Source organism: Lathamus discolor, chromosome 2 (assembly GCF_037157495.1).
Source record: "Lathamus discolor isolate bLatDis1 chromosome 2, bLatDis1.hap1, whole genome shotgun sequence".
Classification (NCBI taxonomy): domain Eukaryota; kingdom Metazoa; phylum Chordata; class Aves; order Psittaciformes; family Psittacidae; genus Lathamus; species Lathamus discolor.
In genome coordinates, this window is record NC_088885.1 from 61,071,603 (window position 1) to 61,091,049 (window position 19,447).

The window sequence follows — 19,447 nt, forward strand, 5'->3', positions numbered from 1 at the left end:
ACTTTTTCAGAGGAGCACATGCAAGCTCAGAATTCTAACACACTCTCAGCATCTGAATTGCTCAGCAATAGAAAATTGTGCAATAAAACAAACTGACCTGCTGAGAAACAAAAACTTCATAGCTATGCAAAAACATAATGAACAATCTAATGCTTGGAATATCAATGCTTAAACAGAAATAATTTGTCGCCTCTATGGAAACTGTATGTGAAGAACAAACAATAAAACTGATGGACAGGTAAGCACTAGAAAGAAGATTTGATAAGATCTGATTATTGTTTATTGTGTATCTCAAATGTTAAAATGGACCTTTAATGAAGATTCCCTTTTCTTAGATTGCTTTTCAGAAATTAATATTGTTCTATTACTCATTCACTACCTTTTTGGCTTGCAAAAATAAGACATGCTGAACCCTGTTCTCTGTAATGCCAGGCTTAGGGCTCTCTAATATTTTCATTCATTTGGTAAGCAGTCAGAAGACTGGTGATGGTATGCCAATCCTATATGGAAAGATCCACCATCTTGTTGGGATCTTACTCAGCATCTGTCTCACTATTCTGCTGTCAGTTGCCCATGGTGAAAGCATCCTGTGCTCAGGTAGGCTGGATAAGAAGAAGGGACAGGAGGGCAGAAAATTCCTTGGGTGAGAAGGCTGGAATACAATAACCCATAACAATCAATCAGAGGAGAAAATATCCTTGTTTACTGTGGCTTTGTTTCTGGATTTCAACCTGTGTAAATTCAGGATTTTAAGGTCAAGTGTCATTCCTGTAGTTCTGGAATAAACCAGATCTAAACAGATGGGATTTTTCCATGGAATGTGGATACTTCTTTCTTAATTTGAAGTGATACTGGAGGGTTTTCCTAATAGAGACTTCTGTCAAGGAGACTGCGGATCAAGTGTTTTACAAAACTAACAAGCACAAATTCTTGCTTAGTTTTATATTTCTGTTAGAAATAGGTTCTTTTTTATCCATCTGGTGATGGTCAACAGGGCAACTGTCTCACAAGACTGAGCAACTCATTTGGTAAAGTGAATACCATTCTTCCAGGTGCCAGCATATCTGTCCTTGCAATTAAAAAACTAACCCCTTAACTATGTACTTGTTTATACATTTCCTTTTTCACTGATGCATTCAGCAGTAGCCGCAAATTAGCTAGTTCTTGTGGTGCAGTTCTGTCTTTTCAGAAAGACTACTGTGTTTTTATGTTATAAACTTTTAAACCTCTTAAGGCCTTCTAGCTTTTGAACTTTATGCTGATTCAAACCAGTAACAGACACTTTGTGACAAATTTCTAAGTGCTTATTGAAACATCTCACTTTATTCCATCAAAAAGTTGGCTTCAGGCATGTACAGATGGCCTTTCTATTAAATGCATAGTCCTCAGGCTGGTTCTTGTGTGCTTTCTCTAACTTTGCTGCAACCAGCTTTCTCTGCTACTCTTTTATCTGAAGTTTCCACTATTTTGCTTATTTTTGTTTCGTTGTTGCCCTCCAATCCCCTATTTCCTCCATTAAAATTAATCTCAACTTTCTATAAGCATATTATATTTGCTAATCCAGGAGTAAAGCACAATAGAAATATTGCATTAGCTTTTGGCATCTGCCTCAGTCGCACAGGGAGCAAAACTGTGATGACTGAATGAATGAATGGCCCACTGAAGTAAATAAAAATCACAGCTTTACATTGTAATAGCTTTGAATGAGGCTTTAGCAAAACTCCAGAGAATGCATCTGACTTTCTCTCTCATTGATAGCTATTCACAGAATCTACTTTAAGCCAGGTGACTACTTGCCTTTCAGCTTTTGGGGTTAAAATACACCCAAACCTGAAGTCAGTTAACCCATCCAAGCATTAAGCCATACAGATTTTCTGCATCAGCGCAGTATTTATTAATGCAAAATACTACTTACTATCTGACATCACCAACATCACTTTCTATCTTGCCTCTTAAAGGTTGTTACCCTCTGGTCACACTCCTTTCTAGACACTTGTAAACCAGAAGGAGCTCCAGGCTTATCTTCACTGCAAAGGCTTGCAGTCAGTCTCTCCCGCAGGAGTAACAATTTGTTCAACTTTTAATGGCAAGGCTGTTCTAAGTGGGCTACAGGCTTTGATAGGTACCTACTGAGATCTGTGATTCTCATGTAGCATTCAGAAGGGTGTAGCATTCATAGTCATAAATAGTCTGCAGATCTGAGGCTAATTTATGTCCAAAGTTCAAGTTCCTTTGCTATTTCTTCAATACTCCCTTTGTAGGGAGGAGCAAGACAACTAACAATCACTTCATGCTGGTGACAGTGCCTTGGAGCAAAGCCACAATTTTAAAGTATGGAAAACATAAATTTTAAATAATATATATTTATATATACTAATACATATAATTATAATTAAATATAAACTATATTTAAATGTAAATATTAAATATAAATTTTATATTTGTATTTTTTTATATTTTATACTGCATCCGGTCTAGTGACTTCAACAAGTGGAAACTATTCTTATTGGAGAGATATCAATGTATGACTGAGTAATTTATAAGAAACGTTCCTTTAAAAAGTTTTAAGTTCAACTTATTAGTACTGAAGTAGACTAAACTGACCAAAATACTACTGAAAGGAAACTTTAAAAAGATCATTTAATTTAGCTGGGGAAATTAACAAAATTGGTTGCCTGATTTTCTTTAATTTATAGAACTTTAATTTCTACCAAGATTTAGCAGACATGCACTTGCCAGAAGACTCAAGCTGAGCAGTTTAACTGGAGTTATTATCAGTTAAGAAACACAACGAATCAGCTTTTTCACAACAATATAGCAACAACAGATGTTGGTAACACTGCAAAGAAGGCAAAGTTACATGCCAGTAGTGTTGATCAACATAGCCAGAAACACTCAGCAGTTACAAAACCAAAGCCAGCACCACCAACAAAACCAAAATCAGCACCAATAGCCTGTCTCTGGCCAATCAGGATGAAGACCTGTTAGTAGGAAACATGCATATATTCAGTGTGGTTCCCTTCAGACAGTTTATCAAACAGCTATCACTTGGATTCCTCTTTTCCCTTGCTGCTGGCACCTGTATATGCAAGCCTAGGAGGACCACAGCTACACTTCAGCTGCTGGTACACTTCTCCCTCACCCTTACACACACCAGCGCATGCTGCGAATCTCTTGAGTAACTGGGTTTAGATGTGCAACCAACTCAGTAACTTGCCCCTGGATTCCAACATCTCCAGTTGCCTCCTGCTTAGAGACACACACCTTCAGACCTTGTGGTCTTCCCAGTAGCTGGCCGGGACTGCCTGGTCCCTCTAGCATGCTCTTCTAGCTGTCTCAGAGATACACACATACCCGGCCCAGTTTTACGGCTGCTTTGGTAACTGAGCCTAAATGCTCTTAACCTACTTGCTGAGTAGGTTCAGCTTGGTATTTGGTAGCAGTCACGTGGTAGTATACATCCCCTCACTTGATCCACTTTCTGGTACACAGCCTCACTCACTCTCAGTTGCTGGCACCACTGGTATCACTGGCTATTGTGACCCACGGTCTGACTTCAGCTGATGGCTATTAGACCTCCATATGCATGTATGTATACAGGAGTATCCAGTCTTAATCCGTTACAATAAAAGCACTTAATTAGATGATCCCAGGTACACAAGCTGTAAAGCTGGCTGACTCAGATAAAATATTCCATGCTAGCCAATTTCTATTCCACATAAAATTATTCTTGCTATTACAGTGGTCATGGAACTCAAGTAAAAATGGGATTAAAACCTGTATTTTATTTTCTACAGTATCATGTAGTATCAGGGACTGTTACAGAAAAAAAAAAAGTCTTGTTGCCACAGTAATGATACAACAGATTATAACAGTTTTTTGTTTTCATTCCAATGAGGGGCTAAAACCGATGTTCCGGTTGACTACCTTATCTTCACTGAAAAGGAAAGGCACACTTGCACTAGCTGGAAGCAAGATCCATTCCAGCAGCCCCAGCTGGCTATTCTTTCCTACTGTCCCTGCCACTCCTTATATTCCTGTATTCATTCCTGAAAACCCCTGCAGCCCTCAAGTGACCCATGGATGGTTGTGTAATCTCTGGAGTTCTCAGTTTTGGAAATAAAGTGATGTCGACCTGGAATAAACTTCAGGTTTATTTCAGTGAGGCTGGGTTAGTTTACATTATTAATAAAGCAGTGCAGTGAGTTGAATGGGAAGTTCAGGAAATGAAAAAATTCTAACTAGAAAACTAGGTTTTATGAGTCCCCTGAAGGCTTTCATTTGGCAGAGATAGCTTTTTTTCTCCCCACCTTTCCCTGTTCTGCCTTTCTTCATGCAGTCCCGGCTGTGGTAGATAGCTGGTAGAACCGTAAGAGATCAATTGCATTTGGCATGGACATGAGAGTAGCAGACCTAACTGATGCTGATTTGAGCAGTCAGTCCTGAAAGCTTAGAACAGAAATGCAGCAATGGTCAGGTGGCACTCTGTCAGAACCATCTCAATAGGACTATCTCTACATGCACAAGCTACAGTGCGCAGTAACTACACATAGACAAAAGTGAGGACAAATAATTTAACTCCTGGAGTAAAGAGAATACATCCTGGCAAATTTTTTTTACTTTTTATTTTAAAGTCATTATGCATAAGTGGCGTTCAGGCTTGAGCAGGCATTTCCAAAGGCTCTACAGGGACATAATAAAACTTCAACTCTTTTGAAAATACAGATTGTAGTGTCTTACATTCTCTTGGGACAGAAGGGATACTATCTCCCTTTAAAGGTTTTTGAATGGAAAAAAGACTTTTCCTTTAGTAATCCCTGAAGATTCTGTTTCATTAGGGTTTTTTTACAGTTTCAGTGGTCATACATTCTGAGAGATAAAAGGGGCTTTGTCTGGCAGTCATACTACAAACAGTATATGGTCTCCATGCAGGAAGAAAACCTATCTCAGGACACAACTCTACTAAATTTCACTTAAAAAGCATTTCTAAAGAAGGTTGTCTAGTGTGTTAGCAGAGAGAACACCATTTCCAATTAGAACCACTAGAGGAGAGACAGCGTAGCTGTAAGCTGTTTAGTTATGTTCCCTTGTAATTGCTAATCCAGTACCACTACATTACTAGAGCAGCACTGCGCTTGGGTTATTGTCACATTATTATATTATTATGATGTTCTGAGTTTAATTAAGTAACTTCAGTCTTCTGCTTCTTGAAAAATCTTGGTGTTATTTCTACTGGGAAGATGAAGAATATTGTTATTTATGAATAAAAGGTCTACATTTGCTTTTGAATGTAACGTTCTTAAAACAATGTTCAGTGTAGCAAATAACTTTCCTTGCAAGTAGAACATTTTCAACTTCACTGAGAAGGTAAGAAAAGTAAACTTAGGCTTTTGAGACTGAGGACAGATATATGTTAAGTAATTAGTTAAGAATAAATGGTTTCATCACTGATAGATCTCAATTAGTGGATCATCATCATGGATCATACAAGACTTCGCAAAATGTTAATGGTCAGCTTTACTCATTATTACAACTATACAACTAGCTAAATAAATGGTGAAGAAGAAATATATTCTACTCAGAACCAGAGGGTGGTGGTTCAGAGAGTATTTTGTGTAATTTATACATTCATTAAGAATTTACTTAACATTTAAAGTATAAAATAACTGTTGGTAACAAAGTTCATCAGCAAATACCATTTACTTCAAAAAATCCAGGAACTGATGTAGTAACACATTTATTGATCACTTTACCAACTAAAGATAAAATCTTATACAGTCAGTAACAGCAGTAACGTACTTTATGAGAAGCTATGCTTTAAAAAATGGTGTTTACAATATGGATTTCACTACAGATTTTTCAAGCCAAGCTTTTACAGTGCTAATTGAACAACTGCTGTACTCGAACTTTTTCCCTAAAACACCACCAATAATGTTGCAGACAAAGTATCTTTTCCATTGTTAATGTGGGTTTAGAATTTAACAAGACAACTCTAAAAGGTTTAAAACATCCATAACATTGTCATTACTTTAACATTCACACTGATAAAGTGATACATTTAATACTTTCTAGCATTAATAAACAGTGTAAAAATATATAGCATATATATATATATAAATTTGTTTCCTTTTCCTGAAAAAACTAATACAAACTAGTAGTATATGATCCCCCCTTCAAGTTTCTTTTACTTACTTTAAAGATTGAATAGTAGTAGTTTTAAATTAACAGAAACAAAGATATGGAAATAGAGAATCACTGTTGTGCTCCCCCATAACCTCTTGTCATGGTTACTAAGCATATTAACCCCTTGGTAACAATGGTTCTGTTTTTGTTAACACCAGTTAGAATTTTGGCACTGACTGCAGTGGGGATAAGATTCTGCCCAGCGTGCTTTGCACTGGATGGTGCCTGGCCCCTTCATCAAGTGGTTAAAAAATCTTTGCTTAGGATATGTCTATCTATTAGAGTTAAGATTAAGCAATACTATGCTCAAGTTCATTTGCAATAATGACAAAAAAAAAAAAAAAACAACAACAAAACCCAAAAAAAGGTTTCAATGTTCAATTAGTGATGAAAAAAGTAAACTTGTAGGGTTAAATGATCATGTAAAATTTTTACCATGTTGAAAATTTCACAGTGAACACAGTAGGCTAGTACAGCTGAATGTTAATGTTTGCAATGCCTGCAATTATAAATATTGCAGGTAATTATAAGCACACAGCAGCTTCCTGGTTGATGAAAGACAAATGAAAACAGGAACAAGAAATAGTAAAATTCACTGAAAGTTTTTATCATACTGCACAGTGATCCAAGGAAGACTATGTCAAGACCTATCTCTGCATCACAACTATTTAATGATTAAATATTTATTAGTGCTCTGGGTAATCAAGGACAGACCAGTTTTGCCTCTACACTTTATGATCAGGTCCAGACAGCATGCACATTCATATTTGTGCAAATAAAGAATCAAACCATCTAAACCAAATTAGAAATAGTTGTTGGAACAGCATGGACAGATAAACAAGCTAGCAAAGGAATAAAGCATGATGTGGATAAATAAATGGTTCATGACTGAAGAAATCCAACCTCAAGCATTCAAAAATTATACTTTTATATAAATATATATTTCTCCTTTAATATTTAAATCTGTGAAACATAAAACCTTGCTAAAACTTCAATATACTTATCAAACATTGATGATTTCTCTGCTTTACAGAATATAAGACAAATTACTTTGTATTATAAGTATTACACAAAACATTTTCTCTGCTGCAGTAGTTTGGCAAAGCTTCTGTATTCTGAATTCAGCACAAAGACAAACACAAATACACTTTTGTTGCATTCTGTAACTTGTTTTGTCTATAACCTTGCCATTTCATACACTACAGTGCTAACAAAAGCAGTTTGCCAACAGGATTTCATACAGAACACCAGAGACTGTAGGTTAACTGACTTTATAGAATGCCTTTGTAAAGAGCTAGTATATATTTAGCACGAGTATTACAGACATACAGCATTTCAGTTGCATTAATATAACCTTATTTAACAGAGCCCAGGCTGCAGTATTTCACATTATTTAATTAAAAAAAAAAATGCATTGAGCAAATGCAAGCATACAGAAATTCATCTGATGTAAACTAGATCTTAAAATAATTCACCATTGTGGGGATACCAAATTGCCATCTTTTTTCTTATTTTGTTGCTCATCGATATTATAGCTCCTGATCAAAATGTCAAGATGGATAAAGAATGAGTGTACCTTTAGGGATACATTTTTAATTAACTTGAAGGTAATTTTATTTGTGTTCATGATCTGTTTTGAAAAATGAGCCAAGTAGTAGAAAAATCTTGAATAAAGAAAACTGAAGGTGGGTAAATTATCACTAACTTCATCTTTAAGACCTTTACAAATGCTTACAACAAAACTCACTTCATTCAGTGATGTAAGCTTTACAGTAACAAAAAGAGATCCTGTATAACTATATTTGAAAATTGATTCGTTGGCTATTTATCTGCAATTATTTGAATATGGTAGGTGTTTAACATTTTTCCAAATCAGGTTAGCCACTTGGGCATTTCGATGTCTATTTCCAAACCTAAGGTATTACAAGGAAAAAAGCCTCTTCTGTAGTCTTGCCACTCATAAATATGTCCCAAAGTAGTGCATGTGTGCATGCACATGTGCATGATTATGAAAGAGAATTTATTTACAAACAAAAATAATTTCAGACTAACAGTATTTTAAATGTCTGTCAAGAATACCTAGCAAATAGGCTGGGTTTTGTGCTCAGTTACAGAATAAGTAACTGAATATCTAAATGCTATTTTAGGGGCAAACACTCCAAATACAGCAGTCAAATACAGGAGGTATATATGCATCATGTTGAGGCACTCCAGACTGTGAGAATTTCATACAAGTTTGAGATCTGTCATTATTCTTCAGTTATTTAATTTTATAAAAGTCTATGTAAGACTCAAGTCCATAGGCATTGTATAACAGTTGTGTTTCCTGTTCCCACCTCAATACACCATGACTTCATATCTACTGATGATGAATGACTGCATGTATACATAGTGAGTGCCAACCTGCTTCACAAAGCTGGGGCAAAGAAAAGCATACAGCCCATGCAAGGCATAATTTTAAATGGTCTCTTGAGAGCACTCAGAAGAAATCTTGCCTTCACTCTCACTCCTACTTTCTCACTATGGAGAAACACTTCTTGTCACATCAAGTCTATGTAAGAATCACTGAAGAGGGACTTCCCCTAGAAATAGGGGCAGGGTAAACTGTAAAAACATAGAAGCCTGTTAGATCTTTACCTTCATGCTATGGAGGGCGAATGTCAGTGTTACCAACTGGCCAAGCTGAACAGCATTGCCTGCAGGACTAGAATTTGGCCCTAGTAAGATTTGAGGTTTGGATCAACATCTACATGGTTTAATTACTTAGCTGGATCCAAAGAGTATGTGCACACACAAACCAACCTGTACAAGTCTTGTGTATTACACTACTTATTACCAATAGACGAACCAAGACCATAATAGTCACACTACAAACAATGTACACAAAGGTGCAGTTATTTTGGCACACACGTTAACAGTCAGTTAAGAAGACGTGTACTAGTGCAACACATTACATTTGCTCTATCATGAAGGTAAAAGGCTTGTTTCTTGGCCAGTGCAAACAGAATACTCATTCATGGATGACCGCACATGCCCACAGAATACATGCATCACTGAAAGGCAGGGTTATGTTCTGAATATCATACATGCAGGCACAAAGAATTAAAATATATTTTATAACTATGTCAAGCCTTAAGGAAAAAACCCCTATCAATTACAACTATTGTTTTGGTTTTAGAGAAAGATACATAAGGATTTTCCCTACAGATGGTTACAGATGCACAGATACCTATCACTTGCAAGCCAAACCCATAGCAGTCATTTGCCTTTTAGTTCTGGCTAGTTTCAGCTACCATAAAAAATATTACCTGAGCCAAAAGAGAGAAAATATGGGTGACTGAAATGGTAGTTAATGAACAAAGCTTTCTATAATGCCGAAAAGTTGTCAGAGAAATTTCTAATTTAGGTAAAGTCAGTAAAATATACGGAAAATATCATACTTCAATCCAAAATATCTTTGAGAGACAATCCCCTATGCTGATGAAAAACACAAGTTGTGACATGAGAGTACTTCTGAAATCTCTCTTTCCTTCCCTAAAGTGAAAAGGAGACAAAAAATACTGAAGGACTAAAAAAAACCCCAAAGTGGCTAGATCTTGGCCACTGTCAAATGTTCAAATATTTGATTACAATTAATGATAACTGTTCAAATAGGACTGTTGAAACAGTATGGGTTTTTTTAATGCCTGCTTCTCTTGGGATGGCTTTGATAGAGACAAAAAGCAGAACAATAGTTTTGTTTCTGGTATTTCCATATTGACAAGTATGTTGCAAAACTCTTCAGTAACTAAAGCACATGGAGTGACTAGAGGGAATTGGTAAGCAAGCACTAATAATAAAAACCATTTGAATTCTGCATCCTCAATGAGGTTTTTTCCTCAGTAGGATTTTTATTTCTTGTCCTCAATCTTCCAAAGGCTTTGATGGTCAGATTAATCCTCAAGTGGAGATACAGGTACTATTATGTACTGTATTTAAGAGTTTGATTTTAAATGAACAATATAATTGAATTTGTTCTTTAAGGCAGTTATGGCTGAAAACTACCAGAACTTTCTGATTATATTTCTTTTGGTAGCATGTTCAGCAGTAATGAAAGCATGAAAGCAAAGATAATTAGGAAGCGTTCTACAGAAGATGTTGTGTAGAAGAGTGCTGCATAGTATAAGATACTGGTAATCAGAAAGGAAAGTTAGATGTAATGAGTTGAGATGCCAAAAAACAAAAATGATGAGTGTAAACCTTATTCAGGTGCCCATGTCCTTACTTCAGACATGACATTTAGATAGTCTGGAGTATGGTACACAGGAAGAGCATATGTTTTACAATACTTAAGCTTGAAAACGGGTCACCTCCTGATCTCTTTCTTCCCCTCATCACTGAGTTGTACTTGCTCTTCTGAGAGTTCAGTGAATGGCAGATGAACCAGAAAATGTACTTTGCCTCATTCCCAAGCAGGCCTAGAACTTGCAGCTAACATTCAAGCTAGTATTTAGGGGTTTAATTTGCTGCAGATCTTAGTGCAAAAGTAACAGCTGAAGTAGCTGACTGAACCCCTCATATACAGCTGCATATGGTGCTTTTATTCACAGCCTTTATCTTCCACACCAAGTGTAGTAAAATGGAAAAAATCTTTCCAAAGTACTTTTCAGCCACAACTATTTGTCACTGTCACGTTAGACTGACCTCTTTTCATGCATCTGTTCAATTGAATTTTAAAACTAACTGTAGAAATGAAGAAACAAGGAAGTGTGTTCCTCAAAATGAAACACTACTATCTGATGCATCTTCTGAGGTCCTGATCCAAAGTTTCTACATAACTGAAAGTATTTAAAAAAATTTGCATCAGATCCACATGTAGTGCTTTGGTGCATGGCAGGGATTTTATGCTGTACAAATAATGCCAAGTAAACTCTGGCAGAACCCTAGCTAGTTCTACCAGCCTCTCCTAAACAAATAGTAGCTCGGTTCCTTGTCAGTGTTAGCTTGGATCTGTCCTCACTCTCAATCCTTTGCATGCCTTCTATGAGTGCACTGGTCTCCCTCACACTATGAACTAGCAATTTAAAACCTAGTTATACTTTAAAACCTTCCCAATCAATCACACCTATGTAGCAACAGTCTGGCATTACTGACACTCAGCATTTGTGTACTTGAGAAAGCCTGTTGCTTGTGCAGCTCAGGTTAAGTATCATCTGATGTAAGTACAAGGCAGCTAGCTAGCAACAAACAGCATGCTGAAAGGGCTCTGCAGTAGTCGGGACTTCACCCTTCATTCAGGCTGGGTCCAGATTTCTTCAGTTATCAGTGGGTTATGAGTCATGTCTTATAGTCAATGGGAAGAACAGGGACACTGGTTTTGCCTGTAACTTAGCTGAAGGATGTATCAAAGGTCAGAGGCTTAGCCTTTTTATTCATAAAAACTAGGACTAATTTGGGGCCTTCTTCAAGTGCACAGGCACCAGTGATGTGGAAGAAGGTTCTCTATATTTAGGCAGTTTACTACCACACTAGAATAATTTGTTGACATCACAGCATGCAATCTTCTGTCTCAGAGTGTGACAGGTAACCAGTGCAACACAGGAGTTGGTAATCCTTCATTCCATGGAAATTTATCAAGAACAATGGGTAACTCTAGGAAAGGCTTCACAAAGCTGGATGCTTCTCATCCTGAGCATCCTTATGTACATGAAAAAAATCTTTCCAGGTAACCAGAGCCAACTATGGGAAAGCCATTTAAATCTTTACAGGAACATGAGCTGAGTTTTTGGCAAGCTTCCCTCCCTCCTCGAAAAAAAACCCACCCAAAATAAGTTATAAACAAACAAAAACAATCTCCAAGTTCACAAGGAAGTCCTTGCCTTTGCTATTGTTGTTTTAGTTTCAGGCTGATATATGGGCTCAAAGGGTCATTGAAGGCAAAGTAACGATAAAAGCTACCATTCTATGTCAGAAAAACAAAACATGAACAATTTAAGGACTGAAAAGCAAAGCTCTGTTTCTGGACATTGACCAATACAGATTGTTGACCTGCATGGCACAGGACAGCACACAGTGCTCACTAAATTTTATGTATTCTGAGTGGGATGCTGATATATGTTGGGGGAGAGACATAAATTTATTAACCTTTATTCAGAGTTACGCATGAAAATCAGGGCATGAGCTTTTTGAAAGAAAGCCAAGCAGAAGTGCTAGAAGCTGTTTTTGAATACTGAATATCTTTCTTAATTTTAGAGAAGCAGAGTAATACATTAGGGTACGTGTTCAGCTCTTGCAGAAAATCGGAACAGCCTTTTCTCTCCTTTTTACCCAATATAAAAAATGAGTTATTTTTATTCCTGTTAAGGTGTTTTGGCATTCTGGGCCTCAGGCAGCTCACACTCAGCTGCTTGTACCTTAAACCTGTAGAATTGGTTCTCCTTCTATAGCAGTGGAAAGCCATTCCCATCAATATTATTACTCCCAAGTTAGGCAGCAAAAGTGAACAGAGAATCAAATCCGTTGGCTTCAAACAAATTTAACATAAAATGTGTCCCAGTCATAATAGTATATTCTTGTGAGCAAACTGCACCTGATCACATGGATATTAATTGTAAATGTCCTTATTCCAATGGGCTGTAAACTTTCTTCACCTAAGTTATACCTTAAAGGGAGTATGTGGCAATGTATGTGCATAATAACATTCACTTAATAGTAATCTGATTGGCAGTATTTAGTCATAATAATTATTTTAAAGCATTATTAGTTTAATGCCCCCTTCATTTCAAATGCGAGGCAGTGCAAACTTGAAAACAGACTGCAAAAAGCTTTAATAGACTTTCTTAGTAATGTCTTGTTCCTCATCTCTCAGGTTAGTACAGTAGCTCCATCCAAACCCAGCCAGTCAGAACCGTGCCACAGTACATACAGTAACAAGCACAAATTATAGACAGGAGGAAAATAAGGGCTGGTATTTTCCACTCTTTCTGTTGACATGAAATACTTTAGAACCTATATTGTCCGAGAAATAGGGGTGGGTTTTTTTTCAGTTTTTCATGAGTGGTATATGACATTTACAGGCTAGAACCTTGTATGTTACCACCACTTACTCCCCAATAGCATATTGTTGAATGTTTTAAGGAAAGTGCCATATCCCATGTAAGACATTTTTAAAAAGCCCAAACCCAGTAGTCAAATCAAACTGCATAAATAATGGGATATTCTTCAGAAAGGCTGCTATGAAAGACCCTCTTTTCATGAGGTTCTCTTTGACATCCTCAGGGCAACTAGACATTTAGGAATGTTTGAAATCTTTTGCTTAAATTGACGAAGTGTGGATGTAACTGCTCTTGAATTTTGTGGGTGGTTTTTTCTTGTTTTGTTTTTTTGTGTGTGTGTGTCTAAAGCTAAGCAAAATTATGTAAATTTTGTACCTATATGTTTATTTTTGCCAATATACACATGAGGAATGTAATGAAGTGGCGTTGTGCTGCAAGTAGCTCAGCAGATGTTGAAATCAGTTCCAGTTCCTGAAAACAACTTCTTGACAACATAGTCTTAAGCATTCACAATAACCAAAACATATGGGATTCATCTACATCATTCTTACAAATATATTCTCTTTCCCCATCTCTTTCTCTCTCTGTGTTGTAAACCCTCAACCTTACTTGCTTCCTTGTACTTTATGATCATATGTGCCTGCATGCTTATAGCCAGATACATATCCTGAATCATCCACCAGATCTTCTCGGCCAGCTTTGCCTTTTCCTTTCCCACTGGGATCAAACCTCTCTTTGTGAGAACCAGTGAATTTTGATGTATCTGTAAGGCGTGATACAGTTGGTGATGAAATGGCTTTCTGTTGGAAGAAAGAAAAGAAACAAAAAAAACCCCCATCAGAAATCAGTCATTCTTAATACAGATATTTTTACATGCTACTGACACTTAAATCATGGCTAATGATGGAGACTATGTAAATAACTACTCACTTCCAGCAAAAAGTATACAAAAAGTGCTTGTTTCTTGCCATTACATACAACAACAACCATACAGGCAAGAACAGGGCAAATTACGTCAAAAAACTTCTGGAAAAGACTTTCAATATGAGATACTTCTGACTAATAATCAAGTTCTAAGCACCAAAGATATGAAGAAGTCAAGGGGAACAGCCATATTCAAAATCCATTACATGACAATCAAAGCATAAAAGCTGCCTCCAGCAATGTAGAAAAGGCAAACCAATACAGCTAGAATTAATTGCTTCAAAAGAGAAATTTATTCTAAACTATAGGATTCATTACAGTGATGGGAATGCTCTGGGAAACAAATTATTCATCACAAACTTCATTCCCACTCTACCCATTCTCAGCCCAAATAAATGCTCATTAGTGAGACTCAGACTTTCAAAGTAACACAGCTCTTTGTCATTATTTAAACCCAGCTGGCAACTAAAGTAACACCAAGCTGCTCACTCACAGACAGGATAGGGAGGAGAATCAAAACAATGTGAAACTCACAGGATGAGATAAGTACAGTTTAATAACTAAAGTACACTGTAACAATATTATTACTACTAATAATAAAAATGCTAAGTGAAATAACAAGAGGAAAGAATCTAAAACTGAGAAAATAAAGAAACACAATAAATAGCGGTGATGTACAACTCAATTGCTCACCACCAACCGACCGATACCCAACCCAACCCAAGCAGTGATTAGTCTCTTCTGGGTAACTCCCCCCAGTTTATATACTGGCCATGATGTGCTGTGGTACAGAATACCCCCTTGGCTAGTTTGGGTCAGGTGTCCTGTTTCTGCTCCCTCCCAGCTTCTTCTGCCCCTCCTTACTGGCAAAGCATGAGAGACTGAAAAGGTCCTTGATCAGGGTAAGCGCTACTTACCAACAACTAAAACGTCGGGGTGTTATCAGCATTGTTCTCAGATTAAAACCAAATCCATGCAGTAGAAAGAAAAATAACTCTATCCCAGTTGAAACCAAGTCAATCATGCATACAATGGCTTTCAGCTATTGGTTTTTCACTTCTGTAAATTTAAATTATTCACATGCTAAATTAACTCATCAATATTAATACTCTGATGGGAGATCTGCAAATATTGGTGCTAGCTATTCAGGATACAACACTGCTGTTCAAAATAACAAGTAACTCAGTAACAGTACTCTTGTGTAGAAAAGAAAAGCAGCTGGGAATGCTTGCACTGCCGAAAATGGTAGTGGATGCTCAGTAGGTAAAGTGCCAATATTACTCCTTACCAGAAGGGTATACATTTTAGCCACGGTCTTCATGGCTACACTCTGTCAACTGTAATCATCCTTCCTCAGTTCCTCACTGAAACTGAATGGCTTTTTGCATTTGCTCCTTCAACCATAAAAATTTAGTATCTAATAGCATTTCTTCCTAGAAAACGTTGCCATAGAGATTTGCTTATGTAAGAAAATGTTCTGGGAGCCTTCAGAATCAGTACCAAGATAGCCATCTTAGTAAGGTTTTTAATTTTTTTTTTTTTTTGCTGGTAACATCCAGGACCTTTATAAAGAATGAAAACTTAAAACTGACTATGAAATTGGGAATGAAAAAATATTCTTAAAGGGACAGTTTTTCCTTTTCTGGGATTATACCAGGACTCCATACCAAAATAATTTTATTTATTAATTTTTTATTAATGGGAATATGTGTACATGCATTAAAAAACGCTGCAGAAAGTCAGGAGGAAAGATCAAGCTTCAGTGAAAAAAATGGAATTCATTCACATTTTTTCATTTAAGCATGCGGAGATACAGGCACAAAAGAAAGCAATAAGCAATCCCACTTCAATAAAGCCAGAAAGTAGTAACACCATTTTAGTTAATCAGGGTGATGACTTTCAAAGGAGTGGTTTCCAGTAACAACACTGCAAGTCCTAACATTAAACATTGTGCCTAAAATTTTCACAAATCGGTAGTCTGGCTAGAGCTACACCAAAATACTTTAAGAGGCTGCCACTTTCAGGAACAAACTGAAATTAGTAGGTTAAACCTTCCTGTGCCAGATCTAACTCCCAGTCACCTCGTTGCTGCAGCCAAGGCTGCCTCAGCTCTTAAACCAGTTCTTAACCAACATCTTAACCAGTTCTTAACCAACATCTTAAACCAGTTCTTCCTTTTGATTGTGAGTAATAAGCCCAGAGTATCTCCTTAAATCATTCATTACACATATTAAGATTTTTTTTTTTAAATTCATTTTAGAAATATTATTGATCACTTGCAGTTATTTTAACTTGAGTACCAAGGCCAGAGACTACAAGGCTTTTTTTCCAACTGCCTAAACAAGGCTTTATCGGTCTCTTCATCATCAGTAGGTCTGTATTAGAAGCCTTCTATATCATCATCTTTGCTGGTCTGTGCTCTGCCACATCCCCTGCCCCAAGGCAAAGCCAGACGCAGTCAAGCTAAGCCTTTAAACATAGATCACAATTTCACTTCCTCATTTTCCCCACTGTATTTTCTGAAGAGCCTCTATCCATCCATTGCAGCAACTCCAGAAGAGCTGTCTCACCAGACCTCTGTAATCCCAGTGAAGTCACAGCTCTGCAACTAATTTATCCTGCTTGTTCCCCCTGCTTTTGTGGACAGGCATTTCAGATGGGCCCCAAGTCCTGCTGTCCCCCTTGTCAAGCTTGTCAAGTAGACACACCTGCTCTCCCCATGTGACGTTCTTCTTCAGGTTATAGTAACCTTCCATACTCAGTTTAACACTCTCCTTAGCAGATTTGCAAGCCTAGTTGCAAAGACACTCTTACTCCCCTGCATTAGATTTATCCCATCCCTGGCTCAGTAGTGCTCATTCCTTTGGTTACAGAAGACAAAGCCCTTCTGCAACACAAGCCATACAGCCAGGCGTAGCCCACTTCTATACAAGCTCTCTTCCTCTCTGTAAAGATTGGGAAGGCAAGACTAGAGCTCCGTGCCCTTCACTCTCACTCCAGACTTCTGAAGTCTCTCTTGATACGCTCCAGGTTACCTTTGGAGCACTACTGTTGGTACCCATGAGGAAGACAACAAACAGGTCAATCTTAGAAGGCTGGACAAATCTTTGCAGTCCATCTGCAACAATCCCAGATCCCACACCTGCCAAACAACAAAACTCCTGAGGTATATGGTGGGGACAAAAGGTATATGTCTGGATTATCCACAAGAGGAATCTCCAGTAACTATCTGTGACTGGTACCCATTGCTCCTGACACCTGCTACAGCACTGTGGCCAGAATATGGTGACAGTGACAGGGAAGTGTAACAGCACATGAGATATTCTGGATGGTAAAAGTCATGATCTCTCAGTGATCAGGGATTGAGCCTGTGACTGTTCACTCAACTGTTACTCAGATTTTGGCTAACACACAGCTTGTGCTAAGGCCTAATGTATGCTGGGAGCAGTGCCATTAAGTCAGAGCAAGGGCAACACGTAGGCAGGACACAATGGACAGGAAGAGATAAAAGATCATCATGCATGTGCAGCTTGCAGTCTCCTGCAGCCAAAATTCTTGCATATTGATTGCCTTGCAGCCTCTCCAGAATCCACTAAGTTATAGAAATTGTATAGTCCAATGCCCCAACCTGACAGGTATAAATACATCATTTTATCCAAAAGGTTTTTGAAGCTGATCCAGCATAAGCTGACAAGACTGCTGAGGCTTTCACACATCCTGGTATTAAGCAGGGAATGCTCACATAATGATGGAAGAGGAAAGGGGAAGCACCCTCACCTGGGCTATAGTATCATGACACCTCTTCCATAATTATTATTCTTACGAGATTCATGTACTGACTCATGTAGTTTTTAAAGTCACCATTCAGATTATTATTCTACTGCACACTTATTATTAAGAATTTTACCCAGTCTGCAGAGGGTCCAGATGACTGGAAAGTGCAGGTAACTGCAATTTTAGGTAATAGGAAAGCTATCCCAATTGTTAGAAATTCTGTGTAACCACAAGCTACGCTGATTGCTAAAGCCTTCCTATAATAAGAAAGATCTCATGATAACATCATGCAACAACTCCTATGTCTCACTTGGTGCACTCTGTGAGCTGCACTCTGGCTCCCTTGCTCTTTCCCTAAAAGGTGCTTTTTTGTGAGAATACAGTCCTGCTCACATCACCATCACGCTGAGCACCCATCACCCAGCTTTCATAGTGCTGTCGCTGCTGTACTGCCCTGCCACCCACAACACCCTTACAGCAAATTTGACTGAACTGGGCATTGCATAATCTGGTCTGGCTTTGAAGTTAGTCCTCCTGTGAACAGAAGGTTGAATAAAATCACCCCAGAACCTTTCCAATTGAAATTATTCTACATTTCTATATCAAGGACCCTGTTGAATACACTGGTTTCATTTTAAGAGACAGCAATGACCAAAGCAAGTAGTTACTCCACAGGAGGTGTAAAAATGCATTCAACATACTTACAGCACACAGCTTTTGCTACAGGAAAAGAAAGAACCTCAGTCTTGCTCTTGTAGCTTTTGTATAGGAGTGAGGGAAACTAAAAGGCCTTAAACTTCATTTACGTGTCTGACTGTAAACTGCTAAAGATATATGACCTGTACATTCTGTTACCAGTTGACTACCAAATGAGCTAACAAAGCTATGTCTCAACTAACGCCTAACACTTGCCTGTTGTTTTTCTTCCTGTGTGACCAAGGCAACCATACACCTTCTGCTGCAGATTAGAAAGCAGCCCAAAATTTCACTTGGTTTCAATGTTTGGCTGCCGAGCCTTCTCAACCACATCAACTATAAGCAGGGATTTTTGTAATTCTACAACATTCTGAAGGAGAAGAAAAAAAAACAAACAGAAAAGCAAAAAGTAAATCTTCTATCACAACATGCACTAAAATCCTCATTATCTGAGTCAAAGTAAACTATCCAACCATTCTATGGAAGCTCTGGTTTCCCCAGGCTGCCATTCAGTACAGATATATCACCCTGTTCCCCTTCTTCTCCTCCCCCAAAGAGAGAGCACAAAACATAAGATGACACAAAAATTTCCAAATGCCTCTACAGTATACTTATCCACAAGCCTCACGTAATCATGCTTTCAGCTCCCTCCTTAATGTTTAGATTAATCTGTCAGTAGTCATACTGAAGTTTTCTGGCTGAAACCTGAACCAAATCTGTACGGCCTACAACAGAGCTACACAGAGCAAGGCACAGACTACATGGCATGACTGAGTTATCCTAGTATATTTTAAGAAAACCTTCATATAACTCTAACCAGTCCAACTTAAAATTTC

General features: G+C 37.7%; 1 protein-coding gene across 4 annotated transcripts in view; it reads right to left on the minus strand.

Moving 5' to 3' along the window:
• Window positions 1-5,721: 5,721 nt before the first annotated feature.
• The window catches only part of TPPP (tubulin polymerization promoting protein), a 56,767-nt gene continuing 43,041 nt past the window's right edge, over window positions 5,722-19,447 (minus strand). For all 4 annotated transcript variants that reach the window (XM_065667142.1, XM_065667143.1, XM_065667141.1 and 1 more), the window contains one exon: window positions 5,722-14,017. In XM_065667142.1, coding sequence (XP_065523214.1) covers window positions 13,823-14,017 — 195 coding nt within the window. In that variant the 3' untranslated portion in view covers window positions 5,722-13,822. The remainder of the gene's footprint in view (window positions 14,018-19,447) is intronic.